At 25.6% G+C, this 21,399-nt stretch overlaps 1 protein-coding gene across 1 annotated transcript in view; it reads left to right on the plus strand.

The window, feature by feature from the left end:
* Positions 1-21,399, plus strand: part of LOC100208062 (26S proteasome regulatory subunit 7) — a 37,484-nt gene that overhangs the window by 8,872 nt on the left and 7,213 nt on the right. The window contains exons 5-12 of the mRNA XM_065799862.1: positions 2,181-2,393; positions 2,944-3,039; positions 6,320-6,383; positions 8,583-8,683; positions 9,712-9,799; positions 16,155-16,278; positions 16,347-16,425; positions 16,536-16,632. Coding sequence (XP_065655934.1) covers positions 2,181-2,393; positions 2,944-3,039; positions 6,320-6,383; positions 8,583-8,683; positions 9,712-9,799; positions 16,155-16,278; positions 16,347-16,425; positions 16,536-16,632 — 862 coding nt within the window. The remainder of the gene's footprint in view (positions 1-2,180; positions 2,394-2,943; positions 3,040-6,319; positions 6,384-8,582; positions 8,684-9,711; positions 9,800-16,154; positions 16,279-16,346; positions 16,426-16,535; positions 16,633-21,399) is intronic.

Consider the following 21,399-nt stretch of genomic DNA (forward strand, 5'->3'; position numbering starts at 1 on the left):
AGCACCATTTTACAATCCAGCTAAGAAAGGCGAAATAAGAAAAGCTCTTGGACGACTTTATCCACAGCATTTAACAAAGGGAGCAGGTGGACTTCCGATCATCATAATGGACGATGAAACATATGTAACACAGAATTATGGGGCCAAGTTTTCAAGTAAAACTTTTTATGCCAAAGATGCCTCAACAACTCCAAAAGAGATTTGCTTCTCAGGTCGCACCAAGTTTCCCTTTAAAATAGGTGTTTGGTATGCATTTTGTGATCATGGTGTTTCTGATTACTTTATCTGAAATCAGGAAATGGCCATTGATACCCAAATGTACAAATTTGATTACCTTCAATGAAGACTAATCCCCTACATTGAGAAGCACTGCTCTGATAAAGCTTGCATCTTTTGGCCAGACAAAGCTTCATCACATTATTCTTCAAAAGTAGTTAAGTATTTAAACAACAAACAAATTCCATTTGTTTTGAAACAAAATAACCCCACCAATGTCCCTCAATGTCGGCCTATCGAGCTCCTTCATGCTAAAATCAAAAGACAAGTGTTTGCTAATTCCTTTCAACCAGAGAATATTGATCAATTAAAATCAAGAGTATGTCAAATCATGAATGAACTTGTAAAGCATGCTCCAAAAATGTGTACTAACTTTTCATCTTGGGTCCGTGCTCTTGTTGACAAAGCTTATCGCAATGGATTATTATCTGTTCAAAAGTAACTTGTAAACTTGTATAATGAATATAAATCTTTTATTTGAATGAATAATTTGTATTTCTTTTATGAGTTTTTCAAAAAATTTTAAGAATAACAAGATTTTAAAAAAATTTTACGAATCAATTACACACACGTTATATGTAATTGTGTGTATGTACGTGTGTGCTTGTTTATATGTGTATGTGTGTATATATATATATATATATATATATATATTCCTTTTTTTTTTCCCCAGCTACACAATTTTTGACATTTTTCTTTGTAGTAGTTTAGTTCATTGTTTTTGTTGTTGTTACTATATTTTATTCTAACTTTTGATCTAAGTATCTATGACAGCTTTAAGTTTTTGTAAACGTTGCACAGTTTTGTTATTTTTCCAAATTTATATATCTAATCTGCTTGGGTTTATATGTGCAATAAGTGCCAATTTTAGCGACTTGTTGTGGTTATAATAAAGTTTTATTTATTAGCACTTATTAGGTTGGTAGTGTAGTTGATTATTTTGTGGTTTTCTATTAGAAAATAATAATTTTTATTATTTGTTATTATCATTTATATTTATTTTATTATTATTTTTTTTATTTTATTTTTGATACATTATTTGGTGTGGAATTCAAAACTCTTATTGTCCCATATTATATAATCTATATTTAAATATAAATCTGTTTTTATGTTATCTAAAAAAATAAATTTAAAAACGATATGAGTTATTTGTTGAAAAATAGTTAAGCCTGTTACCTTCTTAAAATTGGTATTTCAAGGTGTCTAATGTTACTTACTACCTTGTCTAATGTTAAAAATTAAATTCTATAATTAATATCGTAATTAGTTATTATAATTTGAAACTCATTATAGTACTCTAGAATATAAGTTCAGCATACATAAGATACTTTTTTATGTTGTTTTTAACTAAAAAAATAAAAGCTACCATTCATCAGCAATCAACCTATTTAAAAATTTCCATTAAAAATAGTTTTTTTAAAAACATTTTTTAAATTTTAATCCTTAAAGTAATTTGCTGATTTTTTTTTATAAATATGTTTCTAAGGTTTTTTTTTATAAATCTGTTGCTAAGGTTTTTTTATAAATCTGTTGCTAAGGTTTTTTTATAAATCTGTTGCTAAGGTTTTTTTATAAATCTGTTGCTATTTTTAGTTGTTTGTCGTATTTTGGTTGAAAAAAATTTGCATGCAAAATAATATTTAAATAAAAATTTGATTTTAATTGAATTAAAAGAGTGCAAATGTTATTAATTAGTATAATATATAATAATATACAGTTGATGTTACGCACATTTAAATTTTGTTTTCATTTTAATACATTTATGTTTGTTTGTTTTCAATATATATTGCTGATTTATTTACTTATAATAAAAAATTATATTTTGATACATATATGTTTTTTTTTTTATAATATATTTTAAAAAGGTAAACTAAAAAAAAATAATTTTTTTGTTATTGTAAAAGGTTGCACGATGTACAAAAATCATAAATGCTGACTCTGATGATCCACAATATATTATCAATGTTAAACAATTTGCAAAATTTGTTGTTGATCTCGGTGATCAGGTTGCTCCAACTGATATTGAAGAAGGAATGAGAGTTGGAGTCGATCGAAATAAATATCAAATTCATATTCCACTTCCGCCAAAGATTGACCCAACAGTTACAATGATGCAGGTAAAATTTATTTGAATAGACAGTTACTATAATGCAGTTAAAATTTATTTCAATAAACAGTTACAATGATGCAGGTAAAATTTATTTCAATAAACAGTTACAATGATGCGGGGAAAATTTATTTCAATACAGATCAATTTGTTATAATTGTTATATATAATTGCTATATTTATTAGCTAATTCTATTTCCAATGAAATGTTTTATGATATGTTTAATGCATGTTACACAGACCACTTTTAAATGAAACTTGTTTAACATACAATATCTTATGATCTATGGTTTTGAGAAAACTGTTTTTTGATAAAAGATTATCCATTTTAGATAAAACTTTTTTAATTTTTAAAGACAAATTAAATTATACATTCAATAAGAACCACATAGCTTTTTATGATTTGCTTTTTATTTGTATTGGTGTATATGATTTATTATTGATAATTATATTTGTTTAATTAAAGTTTGTTAAATAAACTCCATTTTTTTTATTTTCAAAATGTTTTGAGATTTTATGTTTTTTAGAGTTTCAAATTTTATATAAATTTTTTTTTCAAGGTTGAAGAAAAACCTGATGTTACTTATGCTGACGTTGGTGGCTGTAAAGAGCAAATAGACAAACTCAGAGAAGTTGTTGAGACACCATTATTACATGTATAAATTTCATTATTATTATCATTATTATTCAGTATTATTAGTATTATAATATATAGCTATAACTTAAAATTTGCATAGTATCATTTTAAAAGTTTTTCTATCCTAATTTCGTTTCTAATGGTTTTATTAATATACATTCAAAATATATTTGAATCATTCTAATATATATTTTTTTACTATCAACCAGAAATATATTTTAATCGTTCTATTTTTTTTTTTTACTATCAACCAGAAATATATTTGAATCATTCTAATATATTTTTTTTTACTGTCAACCAAAAATGCTCTATCAAGATTAAGTAAATCATTTAGTTTTTAATTTCTAAAATTTAACACAGCTTATAGAAATTTTTTGACTACTGTTAATGGTGGATAAAATTATGATTTTGATTTATATGAAAATCTTTTGAGACATTCAGCAAATGTTTGTACATATAATTCTGAATTAAAAATAAAAACCAGAAATAAAATTATTTTTAAAACAGCACTGATAATTTCATAACATCTTGTTTAAAATGTCACTCATAATATCATAACATCTTGTTTCTTTATAATGAGGTACAATAACAATAATAATACTTTTAGTTTAAAGATTCTGAATTTTACTATTTTAAGATATTACATTTATTACACCCTTTTTTGACTAAATGAATGCACCTTATTAAACTATATTAATGTACCTTTTTAAACTATATGAATGAACCTTTTTAACTATATGAATGCACCTTTTTAACTTAAAAAGGTGCATTTGTATTATGTTACTTTAGTTGTTATGATTTCTTTTTCTGACCTCATTACCAGATTCTTAATGTTTTTAATGGAGTTAAAATTAAGTGAATTGCCTGGTCATCACAATACATCATTTTTTTTGTTACAAGGAAACCACTTTTTGTTGTACATAAGTATATAATTAATATAAGTTTAATCAATGCTTTTTGTGGCTTTTTTCTGTTCTCCAAGAATATGGTCTGGATGAAAAAGCTCTTGATGTTGTTTTATGTTTAGAAGCAATATAAAAAAATCCAAAAAAAATAAAACAAAGTTGCATGATTTTGTTTTAATTTGCAATTGAAATTTCTATTTTATTGTTGAAAAATAATAAAAAATATAGTGTTTTTCTATGAAATACAGTTTTTTTCTATGTATCAACATCCTTTTAAAAAAATTATAAAAATACCTAGTAGAGTAATGCATCAAAATAATTTGTTTTCGTTTGAAGATTTTAAAATTTTAACTCAAATTATTTTTACGTGTGTAGTCAAATGTAACATGTGTATAAATGTGAAAACACGTCTCTCAATATTTCACTGAAAATGTAAACAAAATGTCTCCCAGGGCTATCCCCAGAAAGGAGGCATAGGGGGTGTCTCACTCCCTTACAAAATTTTTTTATAAAATTAGTCGGCAAACTTGGACCTGCAGTTGGCAGGTTTAAACCTTAATTTGGCAGTCAGCAAATGTCAGTAAACAAGGACATTTTTTTAAAGTTGTTAGTTGACAAAACAGATATGTCATGCCCCTTTTAAGCTTAGGCTCTGATGCCTAAAATCCAAAATAATGAACTCTTCTAATTGTAGGGCACTAATTAAAAATGTAGAGGCTCCAATGCTAGATGAGCAATTAGACCTTGTTGCATTTACTGGGGATCAAAAAGTAAGTAACAAACCTATGTAACACAGTTTTTAACTTCATAAGCAAGAATTTCCGAGTTCGATCCCCACCACGTCCCTGGTAGTACCGCGCTCAACTTGTTTCTCCGCGCAGCGACTTTGTTCGTCAAGGTTCGTGTTTCGGAGATATAGAGTTGAGAGAGGGTTACAACCACAATTAAGTAGCCTCCTCGTCTATAGTGGCCTTCACGGCCTTGAGGAGGTGAATTATCAAAAAAAATAAAACAAAAAACTACATATTCTTTTTTAAATTTACTTTTTATGATGTATATTCAATGACACCTGTGGGGTGTAACAGATGCACCAGCCTAGCTACAGTTTTGCCATTTTGTCTCAATATTATTTTTAACAGAGACTTTTTTATGCCTCTCTTAAACCAGATGGCTTTTTTTCATGTTGCAAGTTACTTACATTTGATGTAGTATATATTTCCAATATTATATGAATGGTTAAGCGCCAAGCCTGCTTATACAACATAATTGATAACAATGAGTTTGTATTAAAAAATGATTTATGTAGTGTTCTTTTGCAACAGCAATATATTATACCTGAAGTTGTTAAGTGCATTTTGCTGCAACTTTTATTTTGTTTGGTGTAGCTGCTTATTTTGCTGTAATTATTTTTATTTATTTTGGTATAGCTGCTAATTTTACTGCAAATACTTTTATTTTGCTTGTTATAGCTGCTAATATTGGTTTAGCTGCTAATTTTGCTGTAATTTAGAAAACTTTCAAAATTTGCTTTTAATTTTCTTATTTCAACATATTCATTTTACATCCTGGTTTGCCCCTAAATAATCCATATGTTTTATCCAACAATTAACATCGTCTTTGTTTTTAATTAAATAAATCAAAATTATTTGGAGGCAATTTTTCAAAATTTTACTTTTGCAACACTAGCACAACATTGTGGTTTTGTGTACTATCCTGGTTGCTTCATGTTAGTCTGTATATTATCCAAAATAAAAAACTCTATGAAATACTTTTCAAAAATATTGTATGTTCTGTAAAATGCTTCTTTATAAAAGTATGTAAAAAGTGTGAAATGGTTTTTACATACTTTTAAAAACAACACTTTTCTTTTGCTCTCCAATATAAAGCCGGGATAGCTCAGCTGCTAAAAAGCAGCAGGGTTACAGGTTCAAATTCCGGCTCTGCCTACTCAGCATATGAGTAGTACTTCGGTACGAAGGGAACTCGTCTTGATTAGCTCTGCTATTACGATGTTTCCTTCTCGACTAATAAATAAATAATCTAGTCGAGTAAATGAAAAATTATCGTTAAATTGTCGTTAAAATTAAATTAAATACTATTCAAAACTATATTTAAAAGCTTTTTGAAATACTGAAATATGTATATTTTTGAAAAATACAGAAATATCAACATATAGTAAATGCAGAATAAAAATGAACACACTCACACATTGTAAGAAAAGACATCACAAAATTAAGTACAAAATAGTAGATTTTGTAAACTATGCAGAAATGCAGTTTTACAATGAATCTGAGTTTTTTTTTAATTTTTTTAATTTTGCTTACTTTATCTATAAATGCATAACTTGATTTTAAAAATATTTTTTATTCATTGATTTTTTTTTTTAATATTAAGCCTGAGCGTTTCATTAACCTTGGCATCGATCCACCAAAAGGTGTTCTTCTATATGGCCCACCAGGTATATTGATAATTTTTTTATTACCATTTGTCTTTTTCTGCTAGATATATTTGCGTACATTTTTTTATATAAGTTAATCTTACAAGTTAAATTGCAATCTTTATACAAGTTAAGTTAAAATCTGTAGTCTGTCTGTTAAAAGTGCATTTTTTATTTACTCTTTCTGTAAACAAGATAAATGTTTTTGTAATAATTATCAAGGTTTTAAACAAGATAAATGTTTTTGTAATAACTATCAAGGTTTGCTCTTAAAAAATTATTGGTAACACAAATTTTAATGACAGTTGGTTTGCAGTTTCAAATTTTTGTTGATCAAAAAAACCTTAATTTGAAATTCTGGTTTATTTTTTTTATTTTTTTTTTTTATTTAAACATCTTAAAGTGAACTTGTAAGTAGTATTATAAGTTTTATACTAAAGTTTTCAACAACATTTTTAGAAATAGTTTTTACAAAAAGTTTGAAAAAAATAAAACATTCAGCTAATTATTTGAATGTTGCTTTAAATTTTTAATTTTATTTATTAAAATAAAGTATCAACTAGTAAAAATAAAGAATTAAGTATAAGATAATTTATATGTAATTTTATTTAAAAAATTTTTTCAAAAAATCTTTGTTTGTAAGACTTTTTTTTAAAATCATTTATAAAAAATAAAAACAAACATTCCATTTGCAACTAACTTTAAAATGCATCAAACTATTTGTTTAAATTTTAGTTATCAAACTATTTGTAAAAGTTTAATTATAAATGATTTGGAATAGTTTGTAGTTTTCTTGCTAGAAGTTTTCTGGTTAGGAGTTTTTCAATTCAATCTACAATTTAGTCTTGTAATTTCTTATCATAAAAAAGTTTTTAATATTGTCTTCTTATTTTTTATAATCAATTTATCAAATATGAAGAAATAAAAAAAAAAACGTAATATAACAATTATTGTTACTTTTAATTTATAGCAAGTTAGAGTTAATTTAGGCACCAAAACAAAAGATGTAAGCCAATGCTGGTTGATGTAGATTTTGTGCCATCTTTTTTTTTTTTTTAATTAATGCTGACACTGTCATTTAAATGGCCATTCCAAACAGGGTTGCCTTATAATTACTTTATGTGCCTTACTGATCACTGTCTTGTTTGGGTAGATTTTCAGGTTTGACAAAAAATTAATGTATTTTAGAGGGGCTTGAATTTTAAGTGTTGACTATGCTACTTTTTGGCATCAACAAGACTGACAAACAAAGCTAAATTTAAAATATTCTTGGATTCATGAACAGTCAACTTGAACTGAGCCTGGCACTACTGCAGGCCTTGTTATAAGATTTTATTGCATAACAAAAGTTTTGATATTTGCATTATTAAAAGTTAAATCGTGTCGTTAGCGTATTTTAAAGTACCGCATTGTAGCTAAATTTAATTTTAAACACATTTAAAAAAACTTCTTTTTTTTGTTATTCTTTTGTAATTCACCTCCTCAAGGCCGAGAAGGCCACTACAGATGAGGAGGCTACTTATTAGTGGTTATAACCCTCTCTCAACTCTATAGCTCCGAAACACAAACCTTGACAAACAAGGCCACTGCGCAGAGAAACAAGTTGACTAATATAACAAAAATTACTGATGAAATCTAAATTTGATTTTTAAAAAATTTTTATTTCCTTATAATTTATTTCTTAAAACAATTTTATACTTTACATAATTTTTTGTTTGTTTTAACAGTTTGTTTGTTTGTTTTTTTAAGTATTTATTGAAATATTTTTTATAAAGATCATAAGCAATATATAGATTTTAGATTTTATCAGTTACCAATAAGATATGTCAAAAGATCTTCATGCAATATTAAGTTAGTAAGAAACAAAAAATTTTAAATCCATTTGTGAAAATAATTCTCTTAAACAAATACAGTTTACCTTTCTTTTTAAATGAAAAAAATGTTTTTTGTATGGTGGAGAAAGTTATGTTTTGCATAGTGAGTTAGCAGATAATAAGAAAAAAATTCCCTTATTTTTTTTAAATTTTGAGATAACATTATTTCTAAAGTATCATCGCCAAGCAGCCATGCAACAAATACTTTCTATTTTAGCTGACTAAAAGATGTTTTTAAATATCTTTTTGATGATAAAGCACAAGCTGCTAAATATATTTTTTCCATATTTTTATAGCAAAAAATTTCAGAGTTTTTAAAATATGACCTGAAAGTAATTATTATTAGGTACCGGTAAAACATTATGTGCTCGAGCAGTTGCTAATAGAACAGATGCATGTTTTATTAGAGTTATTGGATCAGAACTTGTACAAAAGTACGTTGGAGAGGTAAGATATTTTTTGTTTTTTTATAGTTTAAAGTCAAAAATAATTATGAAGTATAATTAACTTTTTTTTTCATTAGTTTTTTAATTAAAGTAATTAATTAATAAAAAAAAAAAGTTACATTTTAATTAATCTTTTTCTAACTTTTACAAAATCAAAGTTAACATGTTTTATTAATTTATAAATATTTTTAATTAAAAGTATTGCAGCAAGTCTTTTTTTGTTGCCTCCAAATGAATAAAGTAAATAAAAATGTTATTCTAAGAAGAAGAAAAAATATCATTACTACCTAGATGTTTCATTCTATTATTTACAAACATCATTACTACCTAGATGTTTCATTCTATCCTTTACAATTTTTTTTTTTTATTGAAGTTTTTATCTGTTGAATCTTGATCTTTTTTAAAAAAATTTAATGCTAATGTCATTTCATTTTAGCATTATTAATTTTGAGTGAATCAAAAAATTTAGTCAATTTCAAATCTCTTGCCAGTGATTAAATCAATTGCAAACCATTTGCCAGTGATTAAATCAATTGCAAACCATTTGCCAGTGATTAAATCAATTACAAACCATTTGCCAGTGATTAAATCAATTGCGAACCATTTGCCAGTGATTAAATCAATTGCAAACCATTTGCCAGTGATTGCAAGTCTAATAATCATTGTCTTAATTCCAATGAATTCAAAAACAATTTTTTTTTCTTTTAATATTTTGAAAAGACATTTGAAAAAAAAAATTCTTTTAAAAATGATTTTGTTTTTATAAAATAAAATTAAAAATAGTTGTTTTTATATAAAATTATTATTATTTTTAAAATATTCATATAGTTTTACTTTTTTAGGACCAGTTTAATAATTATTTGTGTCTAATATTCAATATTCTTTAGCAATCCCTAAGAATAGTTTTTTGAAACTTACTTTCAAAAGATTAGATTATATAGAACTCATTTAACATTAAAACATTTTTAAACCACACTAATGAATATGTTATCTTTTAAAACATTTGTGAAATACAATATTTTTCTTTAGGGAGCCCGAATGGTCAGAGAATTATTTGAAATGGCTCGTAGTAAAAAAGCCTGCATAATATTTTTTGATGAAATTGATGCTGTCGGTGGTCAGTCTATTGTTCTTCTTTTTTTTTTATATTTTATTGACTTGAAATGGTGGTGTGATTATTTAAGTAACATGCTTATTATAATGCTTTATATTTACTGCATGAAAATCATTTTATTTACTGCATGAAAATCATTTTATATACTGCATGAATATGATTTTATTTACTGCATGAATATCATTTTATTCACTGCATGAATATCATTTTATTTACTGCATGAACATTATTTTGTTTACTGCATGAATATCATTTTATTTACTGAATGAATATCATTTTATTTACTGCATGAATATTATTTTATTTACTGAATGAATGTTATTTTATTTACTGCATGAATCTCATTTTATTTACTACATGAATATCATTTTATTTACTGCATGAAAATCATTTTATTTACTGCATGAATATCATTTTATTTACTGCATGAATATCATTTTATTTACTGAATGAATATCATTTTATTTACTGCATGAATATCATTTTATTTACTGCATAAATATCATTTTATTTACTGCATGAATATCATTTTATTTACTGAATGAATATCATATTATTTACTGCATGAAAATCATTTTATTTACTGCATGAAAATCATTTTATTTACTGCATGAATATCATTTTATTTACTCCATGAGTATCATTCATGTGATAAATTAACAGTAGATTTTTAATTTTTTAATTTTTGATATACATAAATTGATAAACTTAACAAGTTTTATTTACTAATTTATGGTAAATATATTGTTATATTTACCTTAAATTGGTAAATGTAACTAGTTTTTTGCTAGAATAGTTTATTTTGGCAGTTCTTGTTGACTAATTTCAAACTATTTTTATTTCAAAATATTTCTGAGTTACTAATTAATTCTTAATTAAACTATTAATAAATATAATTAAATATTTATTATTTTTAATTTCCAAAACCTTTTTAGTTAATTGTAGTCTTTAACCTATTGATAATGCCAGAATAGAAGTGTAGTGATCTCATAGACTATTTCTAAAGGTGAACCAGCAATTGGCTACGATTTGATTAATTGATCTGTTAGACTGTAAAAGTTTAATGCTTGTTATGATTCCCTAGAAACCTTTATGGGTATAAATAAAAATGCAATAATGATGTAGTGGTAGAGTGCTCACTTTATTAGTGAGAAGTTCCAAGTTTGATCCTCACCACATTCATGAAACTGCTTTTAACTTAATTCTCTGTGCAACAGGTTTTTTTGTTGTGGTTTGGAGATATACTATTTATATTCTCATATATAAAAATCTATTAAAATATTTGGTTCCGTTACAAAGTTTAATTTAACTTCACGTGTTGTTTGCCCTTTGTCAGATCTCACTGAATCTAGCGATTAATTTATCACTACCTTTCAGACTAGCTACAGCTTTGAAACTTTCAGTACCTTTGTCCTGGTGAACTTCTATGTTAAAATTGTTTCCAGATGCAAAAACTTGGAGTAAGGGTTTTATTGTACGTACCTGCTTTTTTACTACAAAGGCTTGCAATTGATTTTTGAGTACCCTCGGAAATAGTTAATGCTTTGAAACTTTGTTACAGTTTTATAGTCTCAATAACATTGGGATGTTGTATATTAAAACATTTTCAAGGGTCAACATTGCAAGAGGGAACAAGTGCCTTTTCCAGCTTCCCATCCTAACTTTTTTTTTATAAAGGAAAATACTTTTGAAAAAGTTGTCTTTAAAATTTTATAAATTTAATTGTTATCAAGGTAATAAAAGGGAAAGCTCATTTAACAGAGAACCTCAAAAATAAATAAGTGAAATTTACTTTAATCATATGCATCAATTCATAGTCTTAAGATAATCAATCTATTTGAAAACCAGTGAGAGCTATTTTAAACATTTTAATATATAGTTATTTTTTACCATTCCTTACTTAAATTAGGTATTTTTTTGGATTTCAACAAATTGTTTCCCAATTATGCAATTGTATTTGTATAAAATTTGAGTTAGTTAGTTATTTCCCAATAACAAACTGACTCAGGGACTAATTTAACTGCTCTCTCCCAACATAAGGTAAGTAATGAATATAGAGAAAAGTCCAGGGGAGAAACTCTCTTTGAGTTAAACTAACAACAAGTTTGCAGTGAAAATTAGTTCAGTAATGACCTCTTTTTTTTAACTGACTCTTTGGTTTAGGATCCTGAACAAGAATTAAATTGTTAATAAAAGTTATTAAATTATTAAAATAGTTATTTCTCAAATTTATTTTGAAAAATTTTAATAAAATTTTTGCTTGAATTATTAAACCGACACATTGGGTTATATATTCGATAAATTCATTTTTTTTTTTAATCGAAAGTCAGGATAAGTCAGGAAAACAAAAATATCATTAGTTAAAATATAATTTTAATTTTTTTCTTTTTAAAGAATTTAATAACTGAAATTTTAACTAGATCTGTAGAGAATTCCATATTAGTTATTTTACTTTTCAACAAAATGTAAACAGCTGGAAATAATAAAGAAACTGTAGAATAATTTAAACCATTTTACTTTCATATTACTGTCAAATCTTTTAGTGATTCCAACAAATTGCAAAAATCATTTATTATTAATCAATTTTTCTTATATATTTATAGCAAAAAAATGATAATACAGCAAAAAAGATTTCTTAAATTTTAAATGAAGTTTTAAAGTTTTCTTATTTTATAGATATATTAAACAGCATGCAAACTCAACATATGCTAAATATGTTACAGACATTTGTACATAACACTATACAAATGGAACTAAGAAGATCTTAGACCATTAAAACATAGTCATAAAAAAAAAGTTCATACTTATGATTTTGATTAAAAACAAAGGACTAAAGACTCAGCTATTAAACGCTAACCTAAATGTTAAGCTCAAAAAATTTTGGGCATTGGTGTCAGTTTGTGGCGAAATAAACTTTTATACATCAAGTTTCTTTTTGCATTTATCTAAGATTTTTTGATTAATTTTAATTATGTTGCCTACAATTGCACAAAAAGATATAAAACTGGTACAGATATATCATTTCACAGATAAGAGTTTATTTATTACAATAGTAATAAATAAATAGTTTTTGTCTTTATTAGAATATATTCCATAAAAATATATTTCATTTATTTTTAATAGAAGTATTCCTAAAAAAATTAAAATCTTATTTCTAGTTTGTTTTTCTAGTTTTTTGCCACAAACTGGCGTCACATATGAAAAAAAAATTGTGGCTTCAATGATTTATGAAAAAGCCTCATTTTAATCTATCATTTTTAATGGTCTAAAAAGCAGATGATGTAATTTTAGCAATCAGAAATTATCAAGAGAGGGGCAAATCTAAAAGTAAAGTTTCAAATTTTCCACTTGGATGAGACAATATGTTTCGTGTTTTTTCAATCTTGTCAATTTTTTTAAATATAATAACATACAAAAAATCAAAACAAAACAATTTGAGCAAAAAATATTTGTAATTATTAGAAAAGTTTACTTTATATTACATACAATCCTGAATACGTTATATACTGAATACGTTATATACGTTAAATACTGAATACGTTATATACGAAAAACGTTACATAAGTGGATTTTTTACATTTTATAAACAATATACATAAACAAATAACATATTTGTTTATATATATTGTTTATATAGGGATGGTTAAGCGCCAAACCTGCCTATACAACAAAGTTTAAAATAATAAGTTTTATATTAAATTATTTATAATGTTTCTTTGCAAACGCCAGTATAATATACTTAAAATTTTTAACTGCACTGAACTGCAATTACATTTAATTTTTTTAGTTTAGTGGCTTTTGTTAAGAGCTTTTAAATTTTGCGTCTAATCATTTCAACATATTCGTTGTATCATCCATTCTGCAGCCGTTTTTCAAAACACCTTAAGGTTAGAAAAATCAATTTTGACTTTTTTACGAAATAAGCTAGTCTAGATGTCTATAAACATTATTGAATACTTATTTTCAAAGAGCTCTGAAAAAATTTATAAAAATTATTAGTTTTAAAAATTGTTTTACAAAGAGTTTCTCCTAATTTTTTTTCATTGTTTTTTTCTGGAAATACATAATAAGCATATTAAGGCGTTTTGAAAAATGGCTGCAACATATATTTATTGTAAAAAAATAAATAAAGCAAAAAAACTTTTGTCAAAAGAAAGTTTTAAAGTTTTTTCTAGCAACGGGCTTTTTTTTTTTTTTTTGGTTTCACAGCTACACCTTCTGGAGTAGCAGGACTATCTTATTAAGTTGTTTTTTTTTTATTAATTTTAAGAAAAAAAATTTTCAGACTATCTGCAGCTTATTAGGACTAATTACCTGAGCACATTAATAACATAAGTATCTCAATCATGACGCATACGCAACAAATTTTTTGTCCCGGTGTTTTGATGTTTTTAGAATTTTTAGCTTTTTTAAAAATCTTTTCCTTTGTTAAAGTGTATAATATCGTTGCATATTTTGTATATAATCTCTATAAAACTTCAGAAGTATTTTGTATTTTAAAATAAACAAAAAAATTTAAAAAAAACTTGAACCACAGCTTTTTTGTTCAGAAGCTTTACACTATCCACTCAGCCACACTGGCACATCGATAAATAAAGTTTTTAAAACTATATAATAATTTTTTTAACGGAAATAAATGTACTGCAACTCTTTCTCGCCACTACCTCATTTGCAATGGCTGCCAAGGGTTCTGTGTCAAACATGCTCAAAGGAGCACTACTACTACTAACACTATTTAGTTCGGCAATAATATATAGAGATAATATTAAAAATAATAAAATAATGGCATACACTTAGGATTGGTATATTGTTGAATATTATTTTTTTTTTTTAATTGACTGTGCATAAATTTATTTTATGACCAACACATGAAAAATATTTTAATAAAAGATCTAAATCTGTTCAAGCTTTTTTCATGTTAAATTCAGAGTCTGCTACAGCATGTAGGGTTTAAATTTAAAATAAACTTTAAATAATCCATACTCTTCTCATGGTATATTTAAAAAACTGTAGGTATCTGTACACTGCATTTACAATCTATGGATTAATTGTCTATTTCTTGTTATTATCTTGTAATTGTTATTATCTTGTAATATTATCTTGTAATCTATGGATTAATTGTCTATTTCTTGTCTAATTGTTTATTCCTTATTTTCGATATTCCATTCTTGAAATATTTTTGATTTTTGAAGTGACATATGGAAACTTATGTGATTCGATCAAATGATATAAACCCAGAATTCATTATGAAGACAATAATTTTACCAACATAATGAAAAGTAACACTTAAATAGGCTTCTTGCGAAATTGAAGTCCCAACATCATGAGTGAGCAAGCCATATGATATATTGTTCATATTTTTTTTTTTACATTTATCTTTACCTTTTCATACTTAAAACAAAATAATTTTATTTTGTAATTCAACTTGCGAAAGGCTAGATCTCTTAAGTCGCATTTGGAAAATGAACATCAACAATTTAAATGTTTCTTAATATTCGGTACAAAGAAAAAAATTCCTGATTCTCAATATCCTTCTGAAAGAATTTTATTTTTCTGGAATTGATTTCCCAGTTAACAACTCTACTAAGTATCAAAAAATTTTAATTTTGCCCGAAGAAGATATTAAATTTTTAAGATTTCGATAAAAAACACTTTTAATTAGTAAGTTTCAAATTTTTCAAAAAAAATATTACCAAGTTTCTTTTTGTTGTTTTTAAAAAAAGGTTTACTTTTAGTACTTCTTTTGAAAAGAAAAAAACTAAAGAAGTAAAGAAGTACTAAACTAAAAGATTACTAAACTAAATAAATACTTGACTAAAGAATTACTAAACTAAAGAGATACTCAACTAAAGAATTACTAAACTAAAGAATTACTAAACTAAAGAATTACTAAACTAAAGAATTACTAAACTAAAGAAGTACTAAAACTAAAGAAGTACTAAATAACTTGTTGTTGAAGGTTGTATTAGAGAAGTAAATTATTATAATATAAAAGAAAAGACAACATACAACTATTTATAAAGCTCAACCAAATTGTTAAAAAAAAAAAAAGATAACAAACAAATATTTATAAAGCTTGACAAAATTGTTAAAAAAATAAAAAAAAGAGGACATACAACTATTTATAAAACTCAGCCATATTGTTAAAAATATATAAAAAAAGATAACATACAAATATTAGTAAATGGCAATAAGCATATTAGGAAACTGAACATTTACAAAGGAAATATTCAGAAAGAACAACTAAATAATCAAAATAACACTCAAACAATTGTTTAAATTGTCAAAAATTTCTAAATAGTAGATATCCATCAACTTACCGCTTCGCGCCTTTAAATTTTTTTAATGTTTTTAACAGGAGCTCGTTTTGATGATGGTGCAGGGGGAGATAATGAAGTTCAGAGAACAATGTTAGAATTAATCAATCAACTAGATGGTTTTGATCCAAGAGGAAATATTAAAGTCTTAATGGCTACAAACAGGTGAAATTTATATTTAGATATATTTAATATTACAATTAGCATTATTAAAAATAATGTCTCTTTTACAGACCGGATACTCTTGATCCTGCATTAACTCGACCAGGCAGATTAGATAGAAAAGTTGAGTTTTCATTACCAGAGTTAGAGGTGTGTTGAATTAATGTTTTTTTTTTAGTTTTTTTTTAATTATTTGTACAATAAATATGTGTTCTTGTTTTGCATCTATTATTATTTTATCACTGAGTATTGGTGTTTAGGGCCGCACACATATTTTCAAAATTCATGCTCGTTCAATGAGTGTAGATAGAGACATACGTTATGAATTGTTAGCTAGGTTATGTCCAAACAGTACTGGTAAAATATTGTTTTATTGTTTTTGATGTGTCAATAAAACAGTAAATTTTTCAATAAAATTCATAAATATATATATATATATATATATATATATATATATATATATATATATATATATATATATATATATATACAACCCGTAGATGTTGTCCGAAAGTTTTTTTTATATTTTGTTGACAAAAAGTAAAAATTAAAATCCAAGACCGGAATTATTTTTTTTTATTAATTGAGAGACTGCCTGCCTCAACCAAACCCTCAGTCGATGTAGCAACACTCCCTTGCGAGTCAGGCTAAAAGATAGTAGATGTAGCAGCACTCCCTTGCGGATCAAGCTATTTGTCAGTCGATGTAGCAGCACTCCCTTGCGAGTCAGGCTATAAGATAGTCGATGTAGCAACACTCCGCGCATGATTTACAGTAAAAAAAATAAAAATAAAAACATTGTTTATATTGTTAAAAACATTCAGAATGTTTTTAAAACATTCTGGTCAATTAAATTTGCATTTTTGTGGTTTTTTTTAAAAACTATTTATTTGTAATTAAATTAATGATTTTTACTTTCGTCCAACATGCAAATGTTGGACGAAAGTCAAAAGTAATTAAAAGTGGCGTATGTGTTGGCGTAAGAATCACTTTTTTCCTTCCGCTCATCCCAAAGACAACAAACTATAGATCTATATATATATATATATATATATATATATATATATATATATATATATATATATATATATATATATATATATATATATATATATATATATATATATAGTTTGTTGTCTTTGGGAAGAGCGGAAGGAAAAAAGTGATTCTTACGCCAACACATACGTCACTTTTAATTACTTTTGACTTTCGTCCAACATTTTCGTGTTGGACGAAAGTCAAAACCATTAATTTAATTACAAATTAATCGTTTTATAAAAAAACCACAAAAACGCAAATTTAATTGACCAGAATATTTTTAAAAACATTCTGAATGTTTTTAAAATATTCTGAATGTTTTTAACAACATAAACAATGTTGTTTTTTGTTTTTTTTTAATAAAATGTTTTTATTTTTAATTTTTTTAATAAAATGTTTTTATTTTTATTTTTTTTACTGTAAATCATGCGCGGAGTGTTGCTACATCGACTATCTTATAGCCGGACTCGCAAGGGAGTGCTGCTACATCGACTGACAAATAGCCTGACTCGCAAGGGAGTGCTGCTAATCGACTGACAAATAGCCTGACTCGCAAGGGAGTGCTGCTTCATCGACTGACAAATAGCCTGACCCGCAAGGGAGTGCTGCTACATCGACTGAGGGTTTGGTTGGGGCAGGCAGTCTATCATTAATAAAAATAAAAAATTCCGGTCTTGCATTTTAATTTTTACTTTTTGTCAACAAAATATGGAAAAAACTTTTGGACAACATCTAAGGGTTATATATATATATATATATATATATATATATATATATATATATATATATATATATATATATATATATATATATATATATATATATATATATATATTTATATATATATATATATATATATATATATATATATATATATATATATATATATGTATGTATGTATATATATATATATATATATGTATGTATGTATATATATATATATATATATATATATGTATGTATGTATTAGGGTTGTGACTTTTTTGTGATCAATGAAAAAATCATAGTTCATGATGAATACAATTAATAAACAACAATTAATGATAATTTTATAAATCAATGAAAAAATCATTAATTTGACTTTCTTGTTGAAAAAAATCACCCACAAACCACAAATTCAAATTTACCATATATGCGTATGGATATCATTTTAAAGAAATTTATCGTTGTTATTTTTTAATTCTAATTTTTTTAATTGGAGAGTTATTAAGTGGTTATCAAGTATTTAACAGTTTATTGTAACATCATAACACTTTAAATTACAAATAAATAAAAAACTTAAATTAAACAATTCTACAAGTATGATAAACTAACCTATATATTGAACAAAATGTTCATTAGTATTCAGCTTAGTTAAAGCGTAATATACAATTTTTATGCTTTGTTAGACAAAGTGAATCTATACTGGAGGTTCTATTACTTTTTACAGATTTCAAAAAGATCTTGAAGACACTTAGTTGCTCATTTTGCACACTGATTTGTTTTGGGAATTTCAAGTCTTGATGGTTCCTGGTTCCAAAACTTTTTTTTCTGAGTTTAACAGTTTTTCATGACCGTGCAAGCTGCTACATAGCTTCCAATTATTATCTGTGTTGTATATTTGGTCAGTAAACTAATGGTTCAGCCATCTGTAAAAGATGAATTTAGCAATGTTAGTTAGTGAGTCTCTTCTCTCTGGTAAAATAATAAATGACTAGTTCAGGAATTCTTGCATTATTTAATTTAGGTATTTTCTGAAACTTTGCATATTCAATATTGGGCGACATGTTGTTTCTTTCAAGTTCTGCAACCATTACTAACGAAGCACTTTGTTAAGAACATGAGGTTGACAACTAATAAATTGTGCTTCTTCCAGATTCTTTTCAGTAAAAACTCTTTGTAACTGACTGACAATCCCATTCCTTTCTCCAGTGTTTACATTTGTAGTGTCTGCTACTATAATCTTTATACTCTTCCATAAATTGTATTCACAGAGAATAGCTGTTATACCTTTAACAACAGTATCTCCTTTTCCATCTAGTAGGTCTAGTGTTTGTAACTTAACTTCTCTTTGTTTATTCTTCATCACTAACATCTGATATTCTTGGTGACTAATGTGTTTACCATCAAAGTGCAGTGACCAGCTTTCTTAATGTAGTGTTTTCTTCTTTAAGTTTAACATTTTTTAAATAGCTGATATGAATATACCAGATTGTGATGGTGTCTGAATGTCTATCCCATCTTGAGATAACTGTTGGCGAATGGTTGCTGATTTACTGGTTAATAACTTTGACGATGTTAGTAATTTGGTTGCAGTTATGGTTTTGCTGTAGTTCTTGCTGGTACTTGTGGACTGTTCTTCTAAATTTTTAGACTCTTGATGTTCTGCCTCAGACTCAAAGTTAGAAATTGATATTATTGCTGTTGCCTTTACTTTAAAGTAAGCTTCAAGGATATTTTTCTTCTTTGGATGAATAGTTTTGAAACTAGCAGTCTTCTCAGTTGTTACCCGACCTGCCCTTTGCTTTCAATCTGAAGATGATAGAATCTTTTGTTCTCACTACAGAGCTATTCACCATCATTTTTTGGGATGTCAAACACTTGTTTTAATGGATTGTAAGTTCTTTGTTTTACACATTTATCGTATGTTTTCAGCATTTGATACAGTTTTGCCTGTACAACTTGAATTGTTAAGTTAAATTTCTTTTTTTATAAACTTGTTACTTCTTTCTCAATTTGCTTTATGCGTTCTCGTCTCCCTTTGATGTCCCAGGAACAGATACCAACCAACAATTCAGATTTTGATTGGTATCCTGCTGTTATCTTCCAGTGGTTGTTCTTTTAATGAAACAGTTCTTCTTTTCCTATGTGACTCATAAATTCGCACAAGATTTTTCATCCAGATTGTCTCTTTTTTTTCCAGTAGTGGAAGCACTTTTCGTATAGGGCATTAAGATTGAAGGTAATACTAGAATATATTTCTGTAAGGCAATAATAATAAATATAAGTACTATTTATTATATAAAAATACTATTGTATTTCTATGTTGTTTGCAATATACTACTTATATACCATTTTTAAAATTTTGTGTTGTGAGAGACCTTTTTTGAAAATTAATCATAATAAAACCCATTTTCATTACTTTTGAACAAAAAGATCATTGGTTTTTGACACAAGAAATTAATTATTTTACAAAAAGTTAAATATTTCAAATGAAAAAATACAACTTTATAATGGAACTTAAAGTTTCATGACTTTCGGCAATCATCAGCAATAATATTATTCAAAAATATAAAATAAAAACCATTATTAAGATAATATGGTTATAATATGGCTGATGATTGCCAAAAGGCATGAAACTTTAAGTTCCATTATAAAGTTGTATTTTTTCATTTGTATTGTATCTGCTTTTATTTTTTCATTTAAATTATTTTGATTTAGTTTGATCTATTTAAAAAAAAAAAGATATTGATCACCCTTAAAAAGATGTTGTGAGTTGTATTTCCAACAGTATACAGCATCAATAAATATATATATATATATATATATATATATATATATATTTATATATATATATATATATATATATATATATATATATATATATATATATATATATATATTAGGGTTATTACTTTTTAGCGTCCTCTTGTTTTCTAAATAAATAAAAAAATGGACTTATCTTTCATTACATGGCCCCATATTTCAGTAAATTTTTATCCTCCAAAATATATAAATAGCTAAATATATGAGGATAAATATACAATTTATCTTCATAAATATATCAGATTTGTTCTCAAAAAATTGTTCTGGGTCTCAAAAGAACCAGTGTCATATGTATATATATATATATATATATATATATATATATATATATATATATATATATATATATATATATATATATATATATATATATATATATATATATATATATATCTATATGTGTGTGTGTATATATGTATGTATATATAATTTTTTGGAAGTTGATGCGCTATGCTTCATAACCATTACATTGCATTATCTACTAGTTCCAATGATTTAAATATAATTGCATCTTCAACGAGCATGTAAATGAATTCATTGAGTCAAAAATATTGCTCTTAT

Source organism: Hydra vulgaris, chromosome 06 (assembly GCF_038396675.1).
Source record: "Hydra vulgaris chromosome 06, alternate assembly HydraT2T_AEP".
Taxonomy (NCBI): Eukaryota; Metazoa; Cnidaria; class Hydrozoa; order Anthoathecata; family Hydridae; genus Hydra; species Hydra vulgaris.